Source organism: Aplysia californica, unplaced genomic scaffold (assembly GCF_000002075.1).
Source record: "Aplysia californica isolate F4 #8 unplaced genomic scaffold, AplCal3.0 scaffold00011, whole genome shotgun sequence".
NCBI classification, from domain to species: domain Eukaryota; kingdom Metazoa; phylum Mollusca; class Gastropoda; order Aplysiida; family Aplysiidae; genus Aplysia; species Aplysia californica.
This window is the reverse complement of record NW_004797281.1, coordinates 2,131,237-2,151,792: the sequence shown is the minus strand read 5'-3', so window position 1 is coordinate 2,151,792 and position 20,556 is coordinate 2,131,237. Positions and strand designations below refer to the sequence as shown.

At 37.6% G+C, this 20,556-nt stretch overlaps 2 protein-coding genes across 5 annotated transcripts in view; one reads left to right on the top strand and one right to left on the bottom strand.

Moving 5' to 3' along the window:
* The window catches only part of LOC101852291 (myosin-G heavy chain), a gene marked incomplete in the record, with an annotated part of 37,954 nt that extends 32,711 nt beyond the window's left edge, over positions 1-5,243 (bottom strand). Inside the window, 3 exon segments of the mRNA XM_005089992.3 lie at positions 1,343-1,465; positions 2,801-3,232; positions 4,025-5,243. Coding sequence (XP_005090049.2) covers positions 1,343-1,465; positions 2,801-3,202 — 525 coding nt within the window.
* A 694-nt stretch (positions 5,244-5,937) lies between these two features.
* The window catches only part of LOC101851091 (rho GTPase-activating protein 8), a 63,866-nt gene continuing 49,247 nt past the window's right edge, over positions 5,938-20,556 (top strand). Inside the window, exons 1-6 of one of the 4 annotated variants that reach the window (XM_005089985.3) lie at positions 5,938-6,108; positions 7,910-7,959; positions 9,409-9,513; positions 10,116-10,142; positions 13,644-13,700; positions 19,611-19,711. In XM_005089985.3, coding sequence (XP_005090042.1) covers positions 7,917-7,959; positions 9,409-9,513; positions 10,116-10,142; positions 13,644-13,700; positions 19,611-19,711 — 333 coding nt within the window. In that variant the 5' untranslated portion in view covers positions 5,938-6,108; positions 7,910-7,916. The remainder of the gene's footprint in view (positions 6,109-7,909; positions 7,960-9,408; positions 9,514-10,115; positions 10,143-13,643; positions 13,701-19,610; positions 19,712-20,556) is intronic. The other 3 variants (XM_035970334.1, XM_005089986.3, XM_005089987.3) reach the window with 3 other exon arrangements.

Sequence of the window (20,556 nt, the reverse complement as noted above, 5' to 3'; positions counted from 1 at the left end):
TCAAACAAACACACACACTTTCAGCAAATTCAGCATTTAACCAAGTCCTCCTTTTATCCTCTCCTTTCCCCCATACACCACACCCCTTCCCCAACTAATTTCCATATTAGCTCAGTACATATTACCCTTCATCTTGACTTTTGAGTTGATAACCCTGGGTCGAATCCCCAACAGGCTGTTCTCGACTCTAGATTATTTTACAGGCTGTCTAAGGTTCTCTATGTATGCACCCAACTCTGACCTCTTATGGTGGTAGATGTAAAAATCGGAGAACTTGAGGGATGAATGAATAATTTTACAGTGTTGAAATGAAAATTAAAACCACAGTATCGATTCTGATATGAAAGCCTATCCAGTTTCAAATGACAAATCAAGACCTTTACTCTTAATATTGCACAGACTAAAGTGAAAACATCAGTTCATCATACAAAACCCCTCACACACAGGCCTCTTAGGAATTCAACGCAAGATAGTGAACAACAGCCAAGATAAGACACAACCGACTTTCTATCTCCCAACCCCTTTACTTCCCTCAAAAAGCTGGTCAGGGAAATAGTTGACGTCACATGAAGAAGATGAAAAGCATCAATCTAAAATACCTCAGCACCTGAGAACAATTTTCAATTTGAAAGATTTTTTCCCCCTCTAAGTTTTTGACAGAAAAGTTGTAGTGCGTGAGAGGCAAAGTGAGGACAACCACAATCAATTTCACCATGACAACATTCACCCGGACATCCTACATCATATTATTCTTATAAAATTCTGTCACGAACCAAACGCTGTTATAAAATAAACGACTTCGTGCATGTTTCAATGAGACACCTGCGGATCCAAAATGCTTAAATGAAGTTATGCCCCTCCAGCACACACACCCCCACCCAAAATTGTGCAATAAAATCATCCAAACTATAGCCCATTCTCGAAGTAGAAATTTCAACATTTGACTGCACCCCCCCCCCAATAAAAAACCACTGGCAGAGGAAGAAAGAAAAACAGTGTGTTCTTAATATTTTTAAACACAATTTGGTGCCGGTCCATGTTATGGTCAACTGCAATATTCCTGTTCTACTTTACCGTCTTCTAGTCTACTACCATCCACAGTTTACTAAAGATTTTCCCTAGTTGCGTAAAGGGTGTAGGAGTGATAAAATTACCCTGTGCAGGCCTTGCAATATGGAAGAATGCATTATCGGGGTAGACTGTGGTCATTCAGACGGACTTCCAGTAAACTCAAAATGGACCAGTGCCAAAACTTTTCTATCACGAAATTCCCATACTACGACTTTGAAATTCACGAAGAACAGAAACAAACATCCAAAACAAACACACATTGACATCTTACCTCATACAAAGTCTGGTGATGATGGTGACCAGCGCTGCCTCCTTCATTGAATGTTGTGTTTCTTTTCGTGTCATGACTTACATCCTCATCATCATCTTCATCATCAAGAGAGTCACCGGTACTCTGTCAGATGAAGGAAGTTCAATGAAGTTTGTGAACAAAAGGCCACTTTCATACACACGTGACAATATAATTGAAAGAAATGAGAATACAAAATGTGCACAATCACCATGAATAACACACAGCTGTCTGCACTTCAGAACGACTCAAATGATCATGTACAAAACAAAGCCAGTCTTGCAAACAGCCGGTTTGATATATTTACAAAAAAATTAAAAAATCCCGGTGGTGAGCTATTGATGACTTCCCTTTTTAAAATATCAATATAAACACCATAAATATTCTAAGGGAGGGGTCTCCCAGCCAGAAGACAGAAGAAGTATTAGAAGACTCTATTCAACTACTGACATTATTTTCTAAACCTTTTTGTAATATCATATGCAAGGAATACAACATGATAGAAAATTGTACTGGTTGGGACTGTACACACTGCCTGTCAGATTTAAAAATAAACTAAACGGGGGCAAAGACTTCTCCCCACAACCTCAAAAAAATGTTGGTATTACAGCAGAACCCTGACGTAACCATTTTTACAGTGAACAGAGAATTTCTCCATGTTGAGCAAATTTTGTGTTACATGGAATGCAATGTGGAGTAAAGAGGGAAAAACCTGTGGAATTTGAAATCCTTACATGTACGGTAACTAAGGCTTTGTGTACAAACGGCTTTAAGTAACCATTGATGGAGTTACTTGCTTGAACAAGGGGCCCGATGAAAAGTAGGAAAGCTAGTCACATATGGTTGCTTTTTAAGCAAAAGGGGGCTATCCCGTAAAATGTTTTGAGAAAATTGAAGGCAAAGTTTTTGCCCCTTGTTCAGTTTCTTTAAAACAAGACAAGGAGAGTTTTCTCTATAACCAAACAAATATTATAAAACACACCAATGAAACCAAACTTCTCCTATAGGTAGAGGGCAATGCCCACTTTTGGTGAAGGTTATAAAAGATTGGTCCTTAAAAGTGACCATGTGTGTAAAAATCAGTAGCACTGCAGCACAGGTAGAAGAACCAGCATTCGACTACCCCTGAGATCTAAGAGGGGTACACAAAGAAGAATCTGAAGAGGAGGAAAGAAGAATCTGAAGAAGAATCTGAGGAAGAGATTCTAATCTGCTCGAAGAAGAAGAATCTGAAGGATGAGGAGGAGGAGGAGGAGGAGGATGAGGAGAACCTGTGTGTGAAAACAGTCAGCAAATCTTCTAACAAACACTTCAAGACCTAGAGAAACCATTTTTGGTTCCACTGCACTCATCATAACCTGAAAAGGTAGCAGTAACTAGAACTTTATGTAAGATATGATGTGTAAAAAAAATCCCCTCTAAACTACTAAGGAAACTTACCTCAGTAGACGGCATGCAGTGAACAACACCAGTGCTTCTTCTCTTCTCTCTCAATTTGCGTTTGTCTTTTGGCAGTTTTCCCTTCATGTGGTTAGCTCTGCTTCGTTTGTCCTTTAGTCGAGCTGCTGCTCCTCTAGTCGGAGATTCATGATCACCCGGGAGGTGACTATGTGATGACAAACCAAGACCCCCTCCTCCCCCATCTCCCACGTCTCCGTTGTGGTGGTCTCCTCCTCGACCTTCTCTGTCTTGATCAACACCATCACCCCGATCTGGCAGTGTTCGGTACGGAAGAGAACCACGCCCACTGTGACCTCTATGAACTCGAATTCGATTTCGACGAGCTGTATTGTCAAAATCATCCATGTCCAAGCTCTCTTGGCTCACTGAGCTTGATGCCATTTTCACAGTCTTTTGGGTAAAATCTGAATGCTGAGGAAATCAGAACCCACATTCATCAGGCTATGCCTACATTTTTAAAATCTTCAATCTCTATAAAAGATACACAGATTCTAATTTGGCTCTCACTGATTTAACAAAATAGGAAATCCTGTTCTCTTAAAAAAAACAATAGTTTACTCATCCACAGACTCTTGGCCTATTTTGTGTGTGTGTGTTTTATCAAGCCAAATTTTTGGTCCTACTTTTATGCTAGATCTAGATCTAGATCTACTTCTTTTAAAAAAAAGAATTTCTAAATAAAGAAAATAAATATAATAGAGAGGGCATGTACGTCTCTTCTAAATGTTATATATAGAGATATAGCGCTATATGAATATTAGCCTAAGATTGATTCTGTTAGCAACACAGTTAAAAATGAGTCTAGATCTAGATCAACAGACTGACGAGTTATGGGGATAACAAACAATTTTTGTTCTTTCAATTTAGGCTTAGATTCTAGATTCTAGATCTAGATCTAGAAATCTAGATCTAGATTAAGAACAGCCTAAAACCTAAACAGAAAAAAAATCAGTCTTTTCAGTCAGGGTCTTGCCTTCTTATTTTACGACAATGACAATAGGTTTTAGTGATGATGCTCTGAGTCTGATTCGAGGTTTACAAAGACAAAGATAGACAAAATCCCCCTGGCCAAGATTATCTTTTGTTCTATTTAGATTCTAGATCTAGAGTCTAGATCTAGATCAATAATTAATGAATGCCAACAATAATGGTTCACAAATAGGCCTAGTATCAGTTTCAGCTGACTGTTTTAGTATTCCTCACCTCAAACTCAAAGGGAAGAAATCGCTTCAGTATTCAGTCAGTTATTTTGGTGTACTACTTGACATTCCATTCAGATCAGAATAATCACTTTGTGTAAATATAGATTCTAGATCTAACTCTGTAGGGCCTACTATCCAGAGATGTTTGAAAAAATCTTCGTCCGGCTGTAACTGTAACTCTGTAAGATAATTATAACACAACACAACAAATATTTCAAACTGCCGAAACGTACTAAAACTAAAAACCAAATTCACAGCATCAAGAATCCAATCTCCAGTCGACTGGGGTCACATCCGCCTGTGTAACGATCTGGTGTGTGCTCTATCGGGTTAGTGGGGGCGGTCATTTTGTCGATGCAGCACACAGCTCTTTTCAAAGTGCCAACACCTGCCTCCGCGCTTGGGAATGTTCGCAAAGTCGACCCGACTTTGAACTGTCGCCGTCAACACTTTTCACTGGTTTCGCAGACCGTCCACTGCATCTAAATTTTCAAGAAAATAAACGCACAAAATATCAGTCCAGTACTTCGAGAACAATTGGCCTGAACGCCGGCCCAGATATCTGTTCAAATCATATCTGTGTGATAATGCATCCTGTCGTCGATTTTGTCGTCGCTTGACTCGTCTTTGAAGTGCAGGCGGCACTTCTTTGAAATCACAATACAAACATGTCAAGAGACGTGTATTGAAAGTTCATGGCCTCGTTTTCAAATCTTTGCCTTCATTCATGACATCAGCGCATTACGTCATAGCGCACAGTCTGCATTCTTCATGTAAAAGAATTTCAAGCACGCCATACAGGTGTTACAGCATGCACTGCCCCTACTTTTGTTTATGGAGTATAACACAGAAAAGACATCGACTCAGTGTTCATATAGACACAATGAGGACGGCTTTTCCACCCTCCCGATATTGATAACAATAGCCCTCGCACTCACCCTTGTTTTATGATGTGGAAGTTAACCCTTCTGATCAAAAACCCATCCCAGCTAAGAGAAGGTGCGCGCGGTGTCTCAAAATCCCCAATAAGATGGGTTTATTTTAGATACTGATTTGTTAAGACAGACTATAGAATCTAGATTTGTCAAAATGGCAATGACATTTTTCCGTCGTACCGATTGCGTTATTAATTTTTTTTCAAGTTATAGCTTCCATTGTGGATTTCAAAAACTTGCAAGAATACAGGCCTACTACATTAATCTATGTTTAAAATAAATAAAATGATGTACGTATACATTTAGGTCACGGCCCCCACACCTCAACAACAGCAATAGCATTGACCCACTTTCTCAAGCTTCCCTATCTTGCATACCATCTCCAAACTCCAAATTCTCCATTCGCTTCTCTTCATTTTCGTCTAACTTTTATTCACTTTGAATTAAATGAACATCATTAGTAACAATTACAATTAGTCTAAATTTCATACCTTTACTAGATCATTATATCCCTACAATGAGGATATCTATATACAATCACTAAAAGAAAAACGACCAAACAAGCAACCTCTCCTCCCCTACTTCATAAGCAGCAGGATTATGAGAGCCAAACGAGATTAAAGATCCAATAAGATCCCCCCCCCCATTCCCCCCCAGATAATTCTAAAAAAAAGACTGCCTAAACTAAAATTAGCCTCCAACAATTAAATTAACTAATACACCGCGTCGTATTTAACATTTTTTAAAGGAGGTTTTAACGGAGAAATTTTTGAAGTTTGGAAACAACAACGAATTACCGATTATTACTAGGCCTAAATATTTTTTAAAATCCACACTGTTAACTCGATAAGGGCGTTTTCCCCTTGTCTCTATAGAAAGACGTTGTTCGTGCTCCAAAAGTAGCCTACAACTTCAAATCAAAGGGGTTAATAATAAATTTGTGGGAGTTTGAATTGCCTCCCTCTAGTTCCTCTCTCGTGAGCGAAAATTAACAGTGGGCTCGCTTCCGGTGACAAATCAGTTAGTTCCGTCTCTGTGTTGACAAACTATGAGTTGAATGACCGATGTTCAACTGTTTTGTGATCAGCAGTTAAAATTAAAAAAATATTATTTGATTATTTTACTCGTAGATTTTACTCTGGAATGAGTGGTGAGTTGACTGACTACGTATGAGTGGGATTGTTCGACAAGACACCATACCAAACTATTTATAGACTAACGACAATTCTGATGTTCGTACTCCCACCCATAATTCATAATAATCGTTGAATTCATGTTCCATTGTCATTGTTGTTATAATGATTAGATCTATTCTAGATTTAGATCTAGATATCAAGAATCTAGATGTAGATCTAGAATCTAGATCTAGGCCTATTATTATCCCATCTGATTTCAACTAAGACCAATTTCTTCTCATTGTTTGTCCTAGCTGTCGTAAGACATGAAACAACCACCTCTTTTAATCCTTGGCTTGTTCTACCTGAAAAATTGTTTAGGCTATCTACTCTTTCTCTTGCTGTTACTGTTGTTGGTGGTTTTAGGTTGCTGGTGTTGTAACTGTGGGCTGTAGATTAACCCTAAAACCAATCATGTAAGTTTGTGAGCTGGTGGCAGTGGCTTGTCACGGCCAGTGTATGAGTTATTTTCAGTTGTATGCCATTCTTTTGTTGTAGAATTGTTACCCTGAGCATTCAATGTCATGGGCTGTTAGAGTTGGACTTCCTTCCTCAGGACTATAACTACAGGCCTACTGTGCCTAAGTTACACAGACACAGAGCTTCTTTTTGTATTTATGAAGTGGCTATGCGTACGTCCGTCCCGTACGCATAACATCGAGGCTATGTGTACGGCCCTCCACTTCACATAAAAGCTAGTCTTTGAAAGTGGCACATATATAAACTATCAAACCAGACACTACAAGAAGACAAACTTAAACCCTGGAAGCGCGCAGGCCCTTTATAGTGATGACCGACTTCGATTGGTGCGCAGCTATAAAGGGCTATAGACGTGACCTTTTTTCAATGGAAAATTTCAGCATTCCTTATTATATATATTGAAAATGACATAGATATTACAGGTCGATGTTATAAATAGTGACCAATGACTTTGCAAGTTGTCTTGACCTCGTAGAGCAAGGATCGTACATTATAACAAAATAGTTCACTCAGCCAAAAAAGTGTCAGCGGAAGTCTGCACATTGGTTCAGATGACGCTGCAGTCTTTGTTTTGAAGCTTTCTTTCGTTTCACCAGCCCAGTTTGTTCGTTTCACTTTTATTATATTTTCACCCAAGAAGGGTAACTCTGATCGCAAAGTCTGCACTTTTTCGGAGAGGGCGCCACCGAATATTGAGGACACTTTTTAAAAATTGGCTCAGTTATAGAGGGGTGAACTATCTTGTTATACATGATCTTTGTCTTGGCCAAGATATCGATCGATAAAGTGACGCTGTCCAGCTGAGCGATTATCAAGGCCGTGAGCTTACTTCTATCTAAATCTAAGGGCCGTACAGGAGGGAGGGCTGTACGCTTGAGGGCCGTATGCATAGCTACAGGCTTGTATTTAAACTAGATTTAGATCTAAATGTTTAAATATTTAAAATATTTAATAATGATTTGGGATTTAGGTTTAGAGTTTAGATGTCTAAACCAGGAAGAAGCTGCTCCATCCTATGGACTAGATCTAATCTAGTGAGCTGGACTGGACACTGTCTCAGCTCAGAAATGATAGATTTAGGGGTCCCGTATAAAGGGAAAGAGCTGTGTCTAGCAGATGATGGTTATCAGAAATGATAGATTTAGGGGTATAAAGGGAAAGAGCTGTGTCTAGCAGATGATGGTTACTGGTGGTGAGATATTAGAGATCATCATAATACTGTTAGTATCTGAATTTATAATCTCTCTTAATTAATTTCAATAGATATCAACGACTTGCTTTTTTTTTCATTTTCAGAGAGTGTATGAACATGGCAAGCACTGGTTCCAGTAAATTCCTGGCTGCTGGTGAGTAGTAGTTACATGAAGTGAAGCTATGGACATACAGAGCACCTAGCACACCTCTTTGATTGTCCCAGATATAGATAACTTAATTCTGCAATCTATTTTTGTCGTCTTCCGGGGCTTCCCTCGTGAGTTGACCTCAAGTTGTTTTTATTGTTGTTATTTTGTTGATTTTTTAAAATGGGAACTTTTGTACTATTGTCTCTTCTTTTTGTTCAGTCACTAATCTGTGACCTTGTAACATTGTCATTTTTCATCTTCAATAGGTCATAACATCGGAAGAACTTCCGTAACTAGCGACCACCCCAACAAACACAATATAGAATAAACCCTAACCCTGGCCCAATCCCTTACCCCTACCCTAACCCTTCCCCTACCCCAAATCTTAACCATACCCCTACCCCAAACCCTGCCACTACCCCTAACCCTACCCCAAACCCTAACCCTCTATTCTAATTTGTTTCATAGTGGTCGCTAGTTTTGGAATTCGCCCCATAACATCCCACTGAACAAATTTTTTTTCGACCTCATCCTTCATGATATCAGAGTTTATCGGTATAACTGATACATATTGATAATGCATCTATAATTATATTAACTGAATTAAATTACAGACGATTTGGTAATAGTAGTTTACAACACGCTGCTTTTCTATTTTTTGTAACGTTGTCACCGGCATTCCGATGAATAATAATAAAGGGTGATAGATCTAGTCGACTCGTGAGGGAAACCCTGGAAGATGACAAAAATAGATAATGGAAATATGTCATATATGGGCCAATCACAGAGGTGTGCTTGGTGCTCTCTATAGCTTCATGTGTATTAGTTGTTCTCATTTTGAGTGTCTAGGCTTGCTGTGTGTAATTTTGTGTCATGAGCCTCACATTTTTGTGGTAAGAAATGTAGACTCTCTTGTCTGTAAAGGGTTAACAAATAGACTGACTGCTCAAGCAAGAGGTGCAACTCTTTAAGTTAGTTTCATAGTGGATTAAGCCATGGATGAGTATAGTATGCTGAGTTACAACCTGTATGATATTGCTTGCTTTCATTCTATCTAGTCTTTAAATTCCTTATTGTTGACCCTTGCTTTTGAACCTTGGCCTTTGAATTGGACAGCTGATATCAAGTAAGACATTGCATTCATGAAAGAAAGGGCAAAGTAAAACTGCAAAAAGTATCCACTGGCATCTGTAGAAAAATTAGGAACAAAAGTATTCTGGCAATTTTAATCTGATGGAGTAGAGCCCATGCCTCCTGTAGCGTGAATGTTGAAGTATAATCATTCTGTGTTGTGTCATTACATCTCTACTTATATGTGTTATGTGTGTACAGTTTTGTTGACTAAAGGAAGCAAAATGTCATAGGAGGAGTGTATTGAATTTGACCGCAAGTCTTATTTCGCACAGTCATGTTACTTTTCTGACTTTTCTGACTTTTCTGTTTTCTTTGCAGGTGACTCAAGGCCACGGAACCTGCAAGATCTGGACTTTACAAGCACGGATGAGCCTGAGTTAGAATTTGATGAGGATGGGACAGAGTTGTCTGCCACGAAAGAAGGTGACTATGAACAGATTTTTGTTTTGACTTGTACTTTGGAATTGATGGACTGTCCTGGGTTGAAGACCAGAGGGATTTCAGTGACCTAGAACAATGGGAAGCTCAGGACTGGTCTGAGATTTTAAACAATTCATTTGACTGATTTTAAACTTCCCTGTTACGAGGGGGAAAAAGTTAGTTTCTTGAAATAGTTAAAAAAAGATGAGTTAGCCTGTTGTGTTCTAATCCTTTAAGAATGTGGAAGAGATTGTGGGAGCGTTCAGTTATAGAGAAAAACATTTCCTTTTCATATTTTCTGTTTCAGTTTTTTCCATCTGTGTTCTACAAGCTTAGTCTTAGGCTCTTTTGATCTGTTTTGCTTCATACGTAAGAGTTGGCACTCATCTGACTTTTAATGCCAATTTGATCAAAATCTATTCCTTTTCTATAGATTAATTATTTTATGTTTTTTTTGTTTCTCTGAAGTTAAACTTCAGTTTTGTCAACAGATTTGCTTGAAACGTGTGCCATTATTTGACTTGCAGTTCTGTCTTGCAGTCTTGACTTGATCTTCTTTTTTCCATTGTGTAAAAACTGTTCTTTTATTTTGCCAATGCTCTCAGCGGAACTGGAGGCGGAGTTAGAAGAAGGTAAAGCAGAGAACATGCATAACAGTGCATAGTTGTGGGTGTTGGCTTTTACTACCTGTTCATTTTGTTCATGCCTTTAGATTTATTTCAAATTAACTTTTGACACTTCTGTACTGTAAGTTACACTTTGTTTGTTTTTTGTTTTTTTTACATCAGTGTGCCAATGATGTTCACAAAATCATTGCACATAAAAAAAAAAGTCTTTTTATTCTGAAATTTTCTGGTTTGTTCTTTATGTTGTACTTGTGTTGCTATATTGTTTTTCAGTCAACTTCTTGGGGACCATAGAGTCAAAAAATGTTCTATTTGCGGCAATATTGTTGTGCAAATAGAAGATTTTTCTGTGTGTTCCCATTTAGAATGCATGGCTTACCATTGTAGCGTTTTCTACTGTCATATTTATTATAATACTACGGAAGTGCAACTGTAAGCAATTACATGTATGTGATGCAAAGGGTTGTGGGTCGTTGGGTTTTATTTCTAGATGAAATGGGGCTGTAAAATGCGCTTTAAATAGAAAAATACAGTACAGTTTAAATTGTCCAAGACGCCCACCCATTGTTGAGGAGAAAAGTGGTAATCTTAAACGGGTGGACGTCTTGAACTGTGTTATTATGAATGATGTAGAAAAAAAGACATGGGGGAATTGGGAAATGGTTGTTTGTACAGGTGGTATTCTTGGACAGGTGGCAGTTGGAGCAGGCTGTACCATTCAAAGCTCTTAGCTTGCTGCTCTACTATGTCTTGGAGGGAGCTGAATTGCCTGCTTAACAGTGTCTTCTTACTTTCCAGTGTTACAGTTTTCGCAATCTTCTTCAATGAAATTAACCAATTATTGGGATGACCGACGTAACTCATATGTCTATTAACTCAGTAGCAGCAGCAGCAACAACAACAGTAACAACAACAACATCATCTCCCAGCAAGCATGAGTCAGACTTTTCTGCTTGTGCTCAAATTCTTTTGTGTAGATGCCTTTTAAGGATTTTTTGTTGTTGTTGCTTTTGTCATTTCTTTCGCTTGTAACTTATTAGTGCACATATGGTGGCGGAGCGTTTTGAGATAAAGGTACCCATATTCCCGTTATTCCTGAATGCTTACTCTCAACAAAGCATTTTATCCTCGATAGCTGTATGAAATGTTCCAATGTCAGTGTGACACAAACATTTTGGTATAGGTTTTCAAATGAACTTTTCTGTTGATTCTGTTGTATTGCCACTTATAAAGCATGTTTGTGGTAATAAGCCCAAAAAATAAAATTGTCTTCCGTGGTTTAAAAAAATAATATTGCAGGTCTGAGGGGCTCGGTTATAATGGTTGTAAAAAACTCTTATAAAGCAGTTCAAAGGCCTAAGCAAGTCTGATCTTATCTCTAGTCATATTTGTGCCAAAGTCTTCTCTTCAAGTCCACTCATTTCTCGACTTGGTGACTTAAGAAGGTTTGAAAGCTGGGATCTTATTGGTGGGGGCGCTGTACTTATATAAATACTTTGAATTATAAAAAACATACAGTCTATTTCTCCATTCAAACAAACATGTTAAACATGTCTTAAGCATATTTGACAGTTTGGGAAAAGGACATATCTATTTTTGTGATATAAGTGTATTTTTTGTGTATTTGTCTGCATGGGGATGTGCATGTGGATTTTTTTTGGTGAACAATGAATATTTATGTGTGTGTGTGTGTGAAAGTGATATATTGGCTGTGTCTGTGTATGCGTTTCAAGTTTCAACACTGCTCTGTTTTTCGGTTAGAGCAGGGTGTGGGGGAGGTGGGGGGAGGAGAGCCTGGTGTGATCTTCTCTTTCTATTTATTTCAATGTTATTCATATTCTAATCTGTTCCTGGGGGGGGGGGGGGGGGGCAACGTTACAGGGCGAACTTCCTGTAAACTTAAGTCTTCACTTTGTGTTTTTCAAAACGAAATTTTATGTTTGTCGATGGCATGGATGACTGATTTTAAATTTCGTTCTCTTCTTGTCTTGCGTTCCGCTCAACCAGTTTGCCAAATCTTTAACACTTGATGTCTATCATGTGTTTGTGTGCTTTTGTAAATTTTAATCAAATCACTTTTTTTGTCAGTCTTGGAATGCTTTCTATTTTTGATGGACTGCTGTAATTTTTTGAGTTGCTTTTTCAGAATCTGTTAACTACTATTCTATCAACAGAAGGCCTACAAACCTAATAGTGTTGATAGGGGAGTGAACCCATACACGATGTACAGAAGAACTATTTCTTCTTAAAATAAATGTTTTGTTTTTTCAGTGCACTTGCCATTTTGATGCCAAAAATTTTGCATGTATGCAGTGGATAACTTTTGAAAACTTTACGTGCGACTTCTGCAGTGACTGAAAAATTCAAGAGAAATCTTCTCCGACAATGGTTCAGTGGTAGTAAATATAAGTTAAAACGATTATCTAATTGTGATGGGGTTTCATTGTCTTGAGTCTCACATGCTTTTTTTTTTTTTGTGTGCAAGGAATCATTAACTTCAGCACGATTGTATTTTGGATTTATTTCTTCCTCTCAAAAGATTTGCATGAGTATTGATTGGTTTTGTGTTTTGATAATTTTTTGGAACAAAAGATAATGGTATACAGTTGAACCTGTTCTAACGGCCACTTGTCCAAGACAATCACCTGTACAAAGGGCCTCTTTCTACTACCACCATGCTTTAAAAAAATATTAAAATGACATTTTTCAAGAGGACCACATGTTCACTTTTCTCCTGACTGTAGGTTGTAGTCTTTTACGGGGTGCTCATTGGCACGATCGGTTCGGTTCAGTTTGGTAAGCGGGGCTAGCCAGACAGAGGGCACAAAGCGATCATCATGGCACAAACCAATCGCCTGACTTACAGCCTAAAGAACAAATACATTTGTTTTCAGGCCCCGAATCTGGGGATCGGTTTGTCAATCCCCCATGGGCACTGGGTATTAGACAGGTTCGACTGTATACATGCCTTTTTTCACTTTCAGTCTACGTACCCATTTATTTAAAACAATTCTTATTTAAATGTTTTGTTGCTCAAAATCAAAGATCCAGAATGTAGATGTAGCCAAAAATTGAGAAGCCTTTTCTGTTTTGATTACTCTTTTTTTACTCGTAGTATTTGGTAAATTAGTGAGTCTTTTAGCTTATATTTTGTTTGTTTGTTCTTACTTCTTTATGAAGCAAATGTATGTTTCACATTTGTTGTTTTCTGGCAGGAAGTTCATCTGACTACTGGAAATTTTCAGTATTGCTCAGAATTCTTAGCACCCATTAGTTATCTTGATGTCTCATGTTTTGTTTTATTGTTAGATGTACTTTTCTGTAACTCCACTGAGAGCCTAGCTGTGCACTTTGTTGTTCGTAAGAATACATCACATTTTGTTTACTTATTTGTTCATCTTATTAAGTTGTAGAGAGTAGAAGTAGAAGTTTGATAGATGTTCTTTTCTTTTGTTACTTATGTCATAAAGTGCTTATCTATGATTGGTTACGTTTGTTGTTTTGAAGGCCCGGCTGATTTCTGCAGCCCGTACGCTCACATTCCCTCACTGCCCTGGGATGTTGGTAAGAGAACGTGCTGGAGTATGCAGCTACTTACGTAACCCCCTTTACCAAGGGCATATCGCACACTGAGTTTTGGTGCATCTTTCTGGCTGGCTGATACTACAACTTATTAAGAGTGGTAGACACTTATCTGACACCCCCTACCCCCTACTCCACCCCCCCACCTCCGGTATTGTAGGGTCTGCATAATGGTGATGAGATTTCATTGAGTTAATGCCTTTTCTTTTGCACAGTGTGCATTAAATTTAATCTCCTGACATCAGACTGCATTTGTTTTTATGAATCTTAGTCCATACCAGTTCTCAAGGAAATGTTGGCTTCCAAGATATTAAAGTTAAGGTTGGAAACTCATGTGATATTTCATTTTGACCTCAATAATGAAGTAAGATTAATAATAATGATGGTAATATTGATAACTATGACAAAAGTAATAACAATAACAAAATTAGGATAATAGTGCTAAAAGCATCAGGATCAAGTAGGCACTCAAATCATTATTCCTTTCATCAAAGGAGCCTTGAGTAGGTCTGACTAAATGTGCTGTTCATTTTGTCTAAACAGTTCTGCAGAATGTAATATTTTGGTAGTTGCTATTAGCGAACGGTGCTTAATCAAGCAAAGGTCAAAGGTTGTTTTTTGTCAATTTCAGTTTGAGAAGTGTACTGTGGCCTGTCCGATTTCCCACCTCGACCCGATCATGCAGACCCGAGTAGTTGAATAACTGTCTACACTGTTTTAAAAAATCTTCTCTAATCTTGTCACATAGATCATTTGGATTGCCGTGCAAACTTAACTTTAGATATGCTGAGCATGTCATGATCTCTGAATGCATGTTCGGCACGAAGAGCTCTTACTGGTGTTACTTCTCTCTGGTGTATGATGCTTAAGCTGTGCATATTGAATTTATATCGGATGACACTCGAAATGATATTCTCTTCTTGTTGGTATAGACAATGAACGAATCTCCCTCCTATATTTGATGGGCTTAGGTTTACTTTTTGCTAAATTTTGGTAGAAGGGAATTTCTATTGCACAATAATATGTGCCGAAGACCAACCAGTTTTGTCTCTTGTCTTTTTGGAGAAATTTGAAGAAGTGAAACTTTTTTAAATCTCTGAAGGAGTGATCACTGATAAGATTCTTATTTTTTTAAAACATTTTCCCGTCAATGGAAAAATTTATTGATCTATATTAATTTCTATTTTGTTTTTTGAATTATATAAGGGAAGCTTTGAAATTTTGTCAGAAATCAGGATAGAGAGGAACTCTTTCACTTTTATATTTGCTTATGGTCAGTTGAATTGTATACTAGGGATTTTATAAACAAAAATGTGTTTTTCTCACCTCCCAAGAGTGTTGAAATTAAAATTATAACTAGTTAATTTGAGTGCAACTTCAACTGCTCTTTGGCACTATCTCAAAATGTTTTTCTTGGGTTTTGAAAGGGGACCTTTCATGTATGTGTGTCTGTTGACATTGCTGTAATAGAGGCGATTGGGTTGATAGAAACTGCAGGTTATTGGATGAGGGAATGAGATATTTGGCCATATTTTGTGGCAGAAAGGAAATGGGAACTGAATCACTTACACTTTTACAGAGATAGCACAAGCAACTGTTAGCTGTAAAGTTCATGCCAATAAGGGGAATGTTGTCTGTTTTGGAAATAGTTACAAGTACTCATAAATAGTAATGATACCTCCAGTATCATTTAAAACTCGTATCAAATTATATACTCCATGTAAGCTAGGCATGGTTTCATGCATGCGTCGTGTGCGTAAGTGATAGCTAACGGAATGTAGGATACCTAATACAATGTATGATAGCTCCTAGAATTTATATGACAACTAATGCATCTTATGATAGCTAACAGACTGTATGGGTTCTGGAAAGGACCTTGTCATCGTTCATATCGTGCATGGCCACATATATTTCAGTACAAGCCTGGTGGAATGAAGCAGTTTGCTCTGAGCACCCTCACAGATTTTTTTAATTCATAGTTTTTTTTCTTGTTGTGTCTGGATGTGTGCTGCAATGTGCGTGGGTGGTTGGCGGGTGCTGTGGTGTGGTTTGCTCCTTCTTAACTGCTGAAAATTCTATTGTCCTTATCTCTCTTCTTTCTTTTCTGTGTATGTTACTTTCTCTTAACACTTGTAATCGTCAGCACTTAATGACCATTTTGTGTTGCAAGTGCCAAAAAATTCTTACTAAAAAACTAAAACTGCAGTGTGCTACCGTAACCGTGGTTGTAAAGAATATTAATGGGTGGTGTCTAGCACTTTACGACCCGGTGGTGTAGAACTGGGGCTTCAGCTGTTTGATGCTGTTCCTTGAATAGCGATATATACGTGAAGGTCGTATTTGTTGTTCCAGTTGTGGGTGGTTGGAGGGTGTTGATGATAGGTTCAGCTTGGTCTGTATCCCTCTATTGTTCTCATTGGCTCTGTGTGTAATAGTAATCGAAGGGTGCCACTTGTAGGTCCTACTTCTTTACTTCCCTTCTTTTGTTCATATTTGACTTTTTCTCAGCGCTGATTCTATCAAGATTCTTCTCTGTACAAATGATGAAACCTGACGGTTGTAAATAATATTTTCATGTCAAATGTATCTCCTTAGGGTTTTTTACTGCTTAGGACTCCCTTTTGAAACAGTTCAGTCTGATACTGTGATTTATAAAGTTGCAGATCGCTATGCCATTGAGTGGAGCATGTGTGAGACATTTGAGTTGTTGATGATTTGAATGGATAGCTCGCCAAAAACAGCCTCAATTCAATTAATTGAACTCTACTTGTGCCACGGAAGGGATAAGTTTGACAATTTGTCATTGATGCTTTATTTGCACCTAAAATTGCGGCCCGTGAATATTTTTTTTTCAGTTGTTTTTCTAGAGAGAGTACGAGAGTGACTGCCTGGAGTGCAGAATACAATTTTCTTAAATTTTAATGACATTATTTCCAACTGTGTTTCTTATTTATTTCATGTGAATTTTTTGGTAGTGTTTGTCTTAACTGGATAGAGTGTGTTAGAATTAAAAGAGCATCAGAAAGGTGCAAATTCTTGTTCCACTGTCTACTAAACAAATATTCTCTTCTCTACCCATCTTATAGGTGTATGTTTGGAGCCTGTTGATGGTTGGTCCTATCTACTTCTTACCCTTTTCTCACATTTTGTAGCTGTAATCTCTGGACTTAAATAAATAATAGTCATTGATTAGTGTAACTTTCCTTAACGCCAGCATAATAATAACTGACAGTCTTTTGGTGTAGATAAATAATAGTCGTTGTTTAGTGTAACTTTCTTTAACATCGGCATACAATAACTCTGACAGTGTCTTTCGCTGTAGAATGAAACAAACTAATCTTTTCCCTCTTCTTCTGATGTACTGAATCATGCTATGGCCTCTGAATCTGAATGACATGACCGAAGTTTGCTCCCTGCCCCCTCCCCCCCCCCCCCTTCAATTATAAATGCAACTGTTGAGGGTTCCTTAAGTACTAATTGGTCTTTTAAGCATACATGCATTTTATTTTTTTCTGTGTTTTCTTGAACAAATCAAGGCTGCAGTGACTAGTAGCGTCTGTGGTGTAATAGTTAAGCTCTTCATGGTTTCATGTTGCAGATGTGAGTTTGAATCTCTATTTAGGAAATTTTTTATCGAGTGTCTCCATCTGCTGGAATGTTGCATCCTTCTCGGCTTTGCAAGCTAAGTCAAAGTAACCATCCTTCTGAGTGGATCTAAATTGGGTTGATGGGGGCTTAAAACATTAAAATTTAGATGAAGTAGCCTGCCTCCTAAATGATCGAAATTGGGTCAATAGGGGCTTAAAACATTAAAATTTGTAAAACTAAAACAAGATTAGAGGGGCCGATGGGATGACAAAAGTTTTTAGAAAGATAGTCTTGGTAGTACTAATACTAATATCCTAGATCTGTATGATATTTTTTTCTCTCTTACACAGCACAATACTTTATCATCATGCCCAGATATATACCCTTTTAAATTGAACTATGCATTTGTAGAGCATCGTGTTACTTTTATATTTTTAAACTTTTTTTTCTTCCTTATATCTTCTTTAAAATATTGTAGCACTTTCAACATATTTTGCACTGACATTATCTTGGGCCAGAATTTATTGGACAGTATTTTTCTTATCAGTTTTTCATTTAAAATATTGTAATAAATTTGTTCGATTTTTTTAATAGTTTGTCTCAAGATAGTGCTAAGCTTTACTACTGTGAAACTTTGTAAAGCGCAATTGAGTTTTAAAAAAATCTAAATTTGATTTAAGAGCTGAAAACACCCTAGATTTTTATTTCTTTTTTTATTTTTTCTAATTAACAAAAAAATGTTTTTAAAGTCAGCACATGACTCTTTTACAACAGTAGTTCTTATAGATCTTTGCATAGTTTTTCACTCTCTAAGGTTGCCGTGCTAGGTTTATGATCTTACAATAAATGTCTTGTCAAGTGATGTTTTGTTGATAAGGCTATGCAGGGAGCGTGCTTTAGTTGTTAGTCAGCATGCTGGTGGGTCAGTTATGTTTGTTATGCGAGGTTTGTGTCTGTTATTATGCCTGTCAGTAGCATGCGTTTATGTATGTAAGCATGTAAATTGTGTACACACTCGTGTATTTCCATTCGGAATGTTTTTTGCCTGCATTTTTTAAAGACAAATTTCTTTACTTTACCCAGGTGGGAATAGGTACCAAGTTATAGTTAACAAAAGGTCTTGTCAGTTTGTTAGTGATTGAGTGCTTAATTGGTTGCTTGCAGTGTGCGTCCCGGGAAGCTGAGAATGTTTCTGAGTGTTCTATCTAGGGTCTGCTGGGGTAATAACATTTATAAAACACATAGAGCATGCCTTTGAGCATGGATATGACCTGTATAAATGCAATTATTATAAATATTATTATTATTATTTATGTGTACTTATGTATTTTTAGAAACTTGGATGATTCATATGATAGGGAAGTATATCATGGAGTGGAAGAAAAGTAGCCGGAGAGAAGGAAGGGGGAGAGAACAATGGAGAGGGAGGGAGAGAGAGAAGGAGAGATGAGTTAAGGATGAGGAGAAAAAGGAATAATTAAAAGTTTTATTTATTTCCTAAATCAGTTATGTACGTCAACTGTCCAGATGGTCACTAGAAATACAGGTGAAGATTGTATTGCAGCAGAAATAAGTAGTGTAAAACACTCCCTACTCAAACAAGCATCTCAGTTGTTACAGAGAACTAGACCAAACACCTAATACCCCAGCTAATGACAGCACAACGCAATGGTTGGAGAGGAACTACACACTCTCTCCACCGTAGCAAACACCACCCTCATTCTGGAGAATATGGCCACTCCCTCCTCCTCCTCTTTCTCTTCCTCCTCCTCAATATCTTGTTACCCAGCTTTATCCATGTAATTTATATCTTTAGCTCAGGGTGTTAAACATTTTCCGTCTGACCAGAGTTGTGCGACGTTTTGTTTTGAAATTAGTTTTTTGTTGTTGTAATTGTCTGGGTGTGTGCGTGTTTGGGTACACATGTGCTTGTATTGTGCTAAAGTTAACGTTTGTGTTTGAGGGTGCCACTGCCTGGTCCTACTTATTTTTAATTCTTTGTTTTTTTTATTTGTAATATTTTTATTGATCCAGTGGATATACAAGTTTTATTCTGTGGTTATGAATTGTGCATACTCAAGTAAGCAAGTACACCTGTTCATGTGTTCGTTTGTATGTTTACAGATGTAAGAATGTGTCACTTACTATTGTTGTAAACTTTTCATATGAAATTTTCAGGTTGCTTGCTATAAATACAAATACATTTAACAATAAGTTACGTGATAACTGTGGTGCTCACTCTTTTTGAGATGTCAAGGTAACGATAATGTATTCATATGTTTTTTGTATTTTTCTTATCTCCAGAACTGGCCAAAGATGCAGAGGGCGGAGCATTCCGAGGTGGGGCCATCACCCCCGACGGTTACATAGACGAAGATTTTGAAAAGGAGCTGGGGACTCCGTCGGTACGTTGGATTTAGTTTTGTATGTCTTTCACTTTTGTGAGATGATGACCAAGAAGTGAATCTTCTTGTTACTTTTCCATACAGAGTGTTATGGGCAGAGGATGCCACTGGAAGGTCCTTCTTGTGAACTCAATGATACAGTTCAAGAAACTAAATTACATTAAAAAAAAATAAGACTTTTGTAGTAACGTGATTACACAATTAAATTTTCTGTCACATGTTTTTGTTGTTGTTATTTGCATCCGACTACTGTTGAAAAAATCCCTTAAAATCAATAAAGTTTTTTACAGAAAAGGGTACAAATATTGATTCTTTTGCTAACAACAATTAAAAAAAGGTGGTCGAACAAGCTTGTTTTTTTCTTTCTTCTACAGTCTGATGTATCTTTTCTTTCTCTTAAATGGCTGTCTTTGTGTCAGTTTAATTCTGTTCTACTCGGACTCCTTCTGTTGATCAAATTTTGCGCCACTGTTACTGTACAGGTTTCTGTTCCTTAATGTAGGCTACAATAGAGAAGCAGAGTTCCCGGATTGTTCTTCTTGGTGTTTGCTGTTACTATTTTTGGACTACACCTGTTGATGAGTGTGATTGCCTTACTTTTTAAATATTGACTAGATCTAGATGCTATGAAGATTTGTGGAGGGCTGAGAAGATATTGAGAAGTCTTCTTACAGCTCCTCTGTGAATAAGGCTAAAATGAAATGGAATGGAAGAGCATAAAGTTGAACATGTCCAAGATGACTTCCCATTGTCGAGGAGGAAAGTAGTCATATTAGACAGGTGGTCCTCTTGGACAGTGCCATTGTAATATTGAAAAAAACACCCAAAAACCCGCAAAGGGGGGG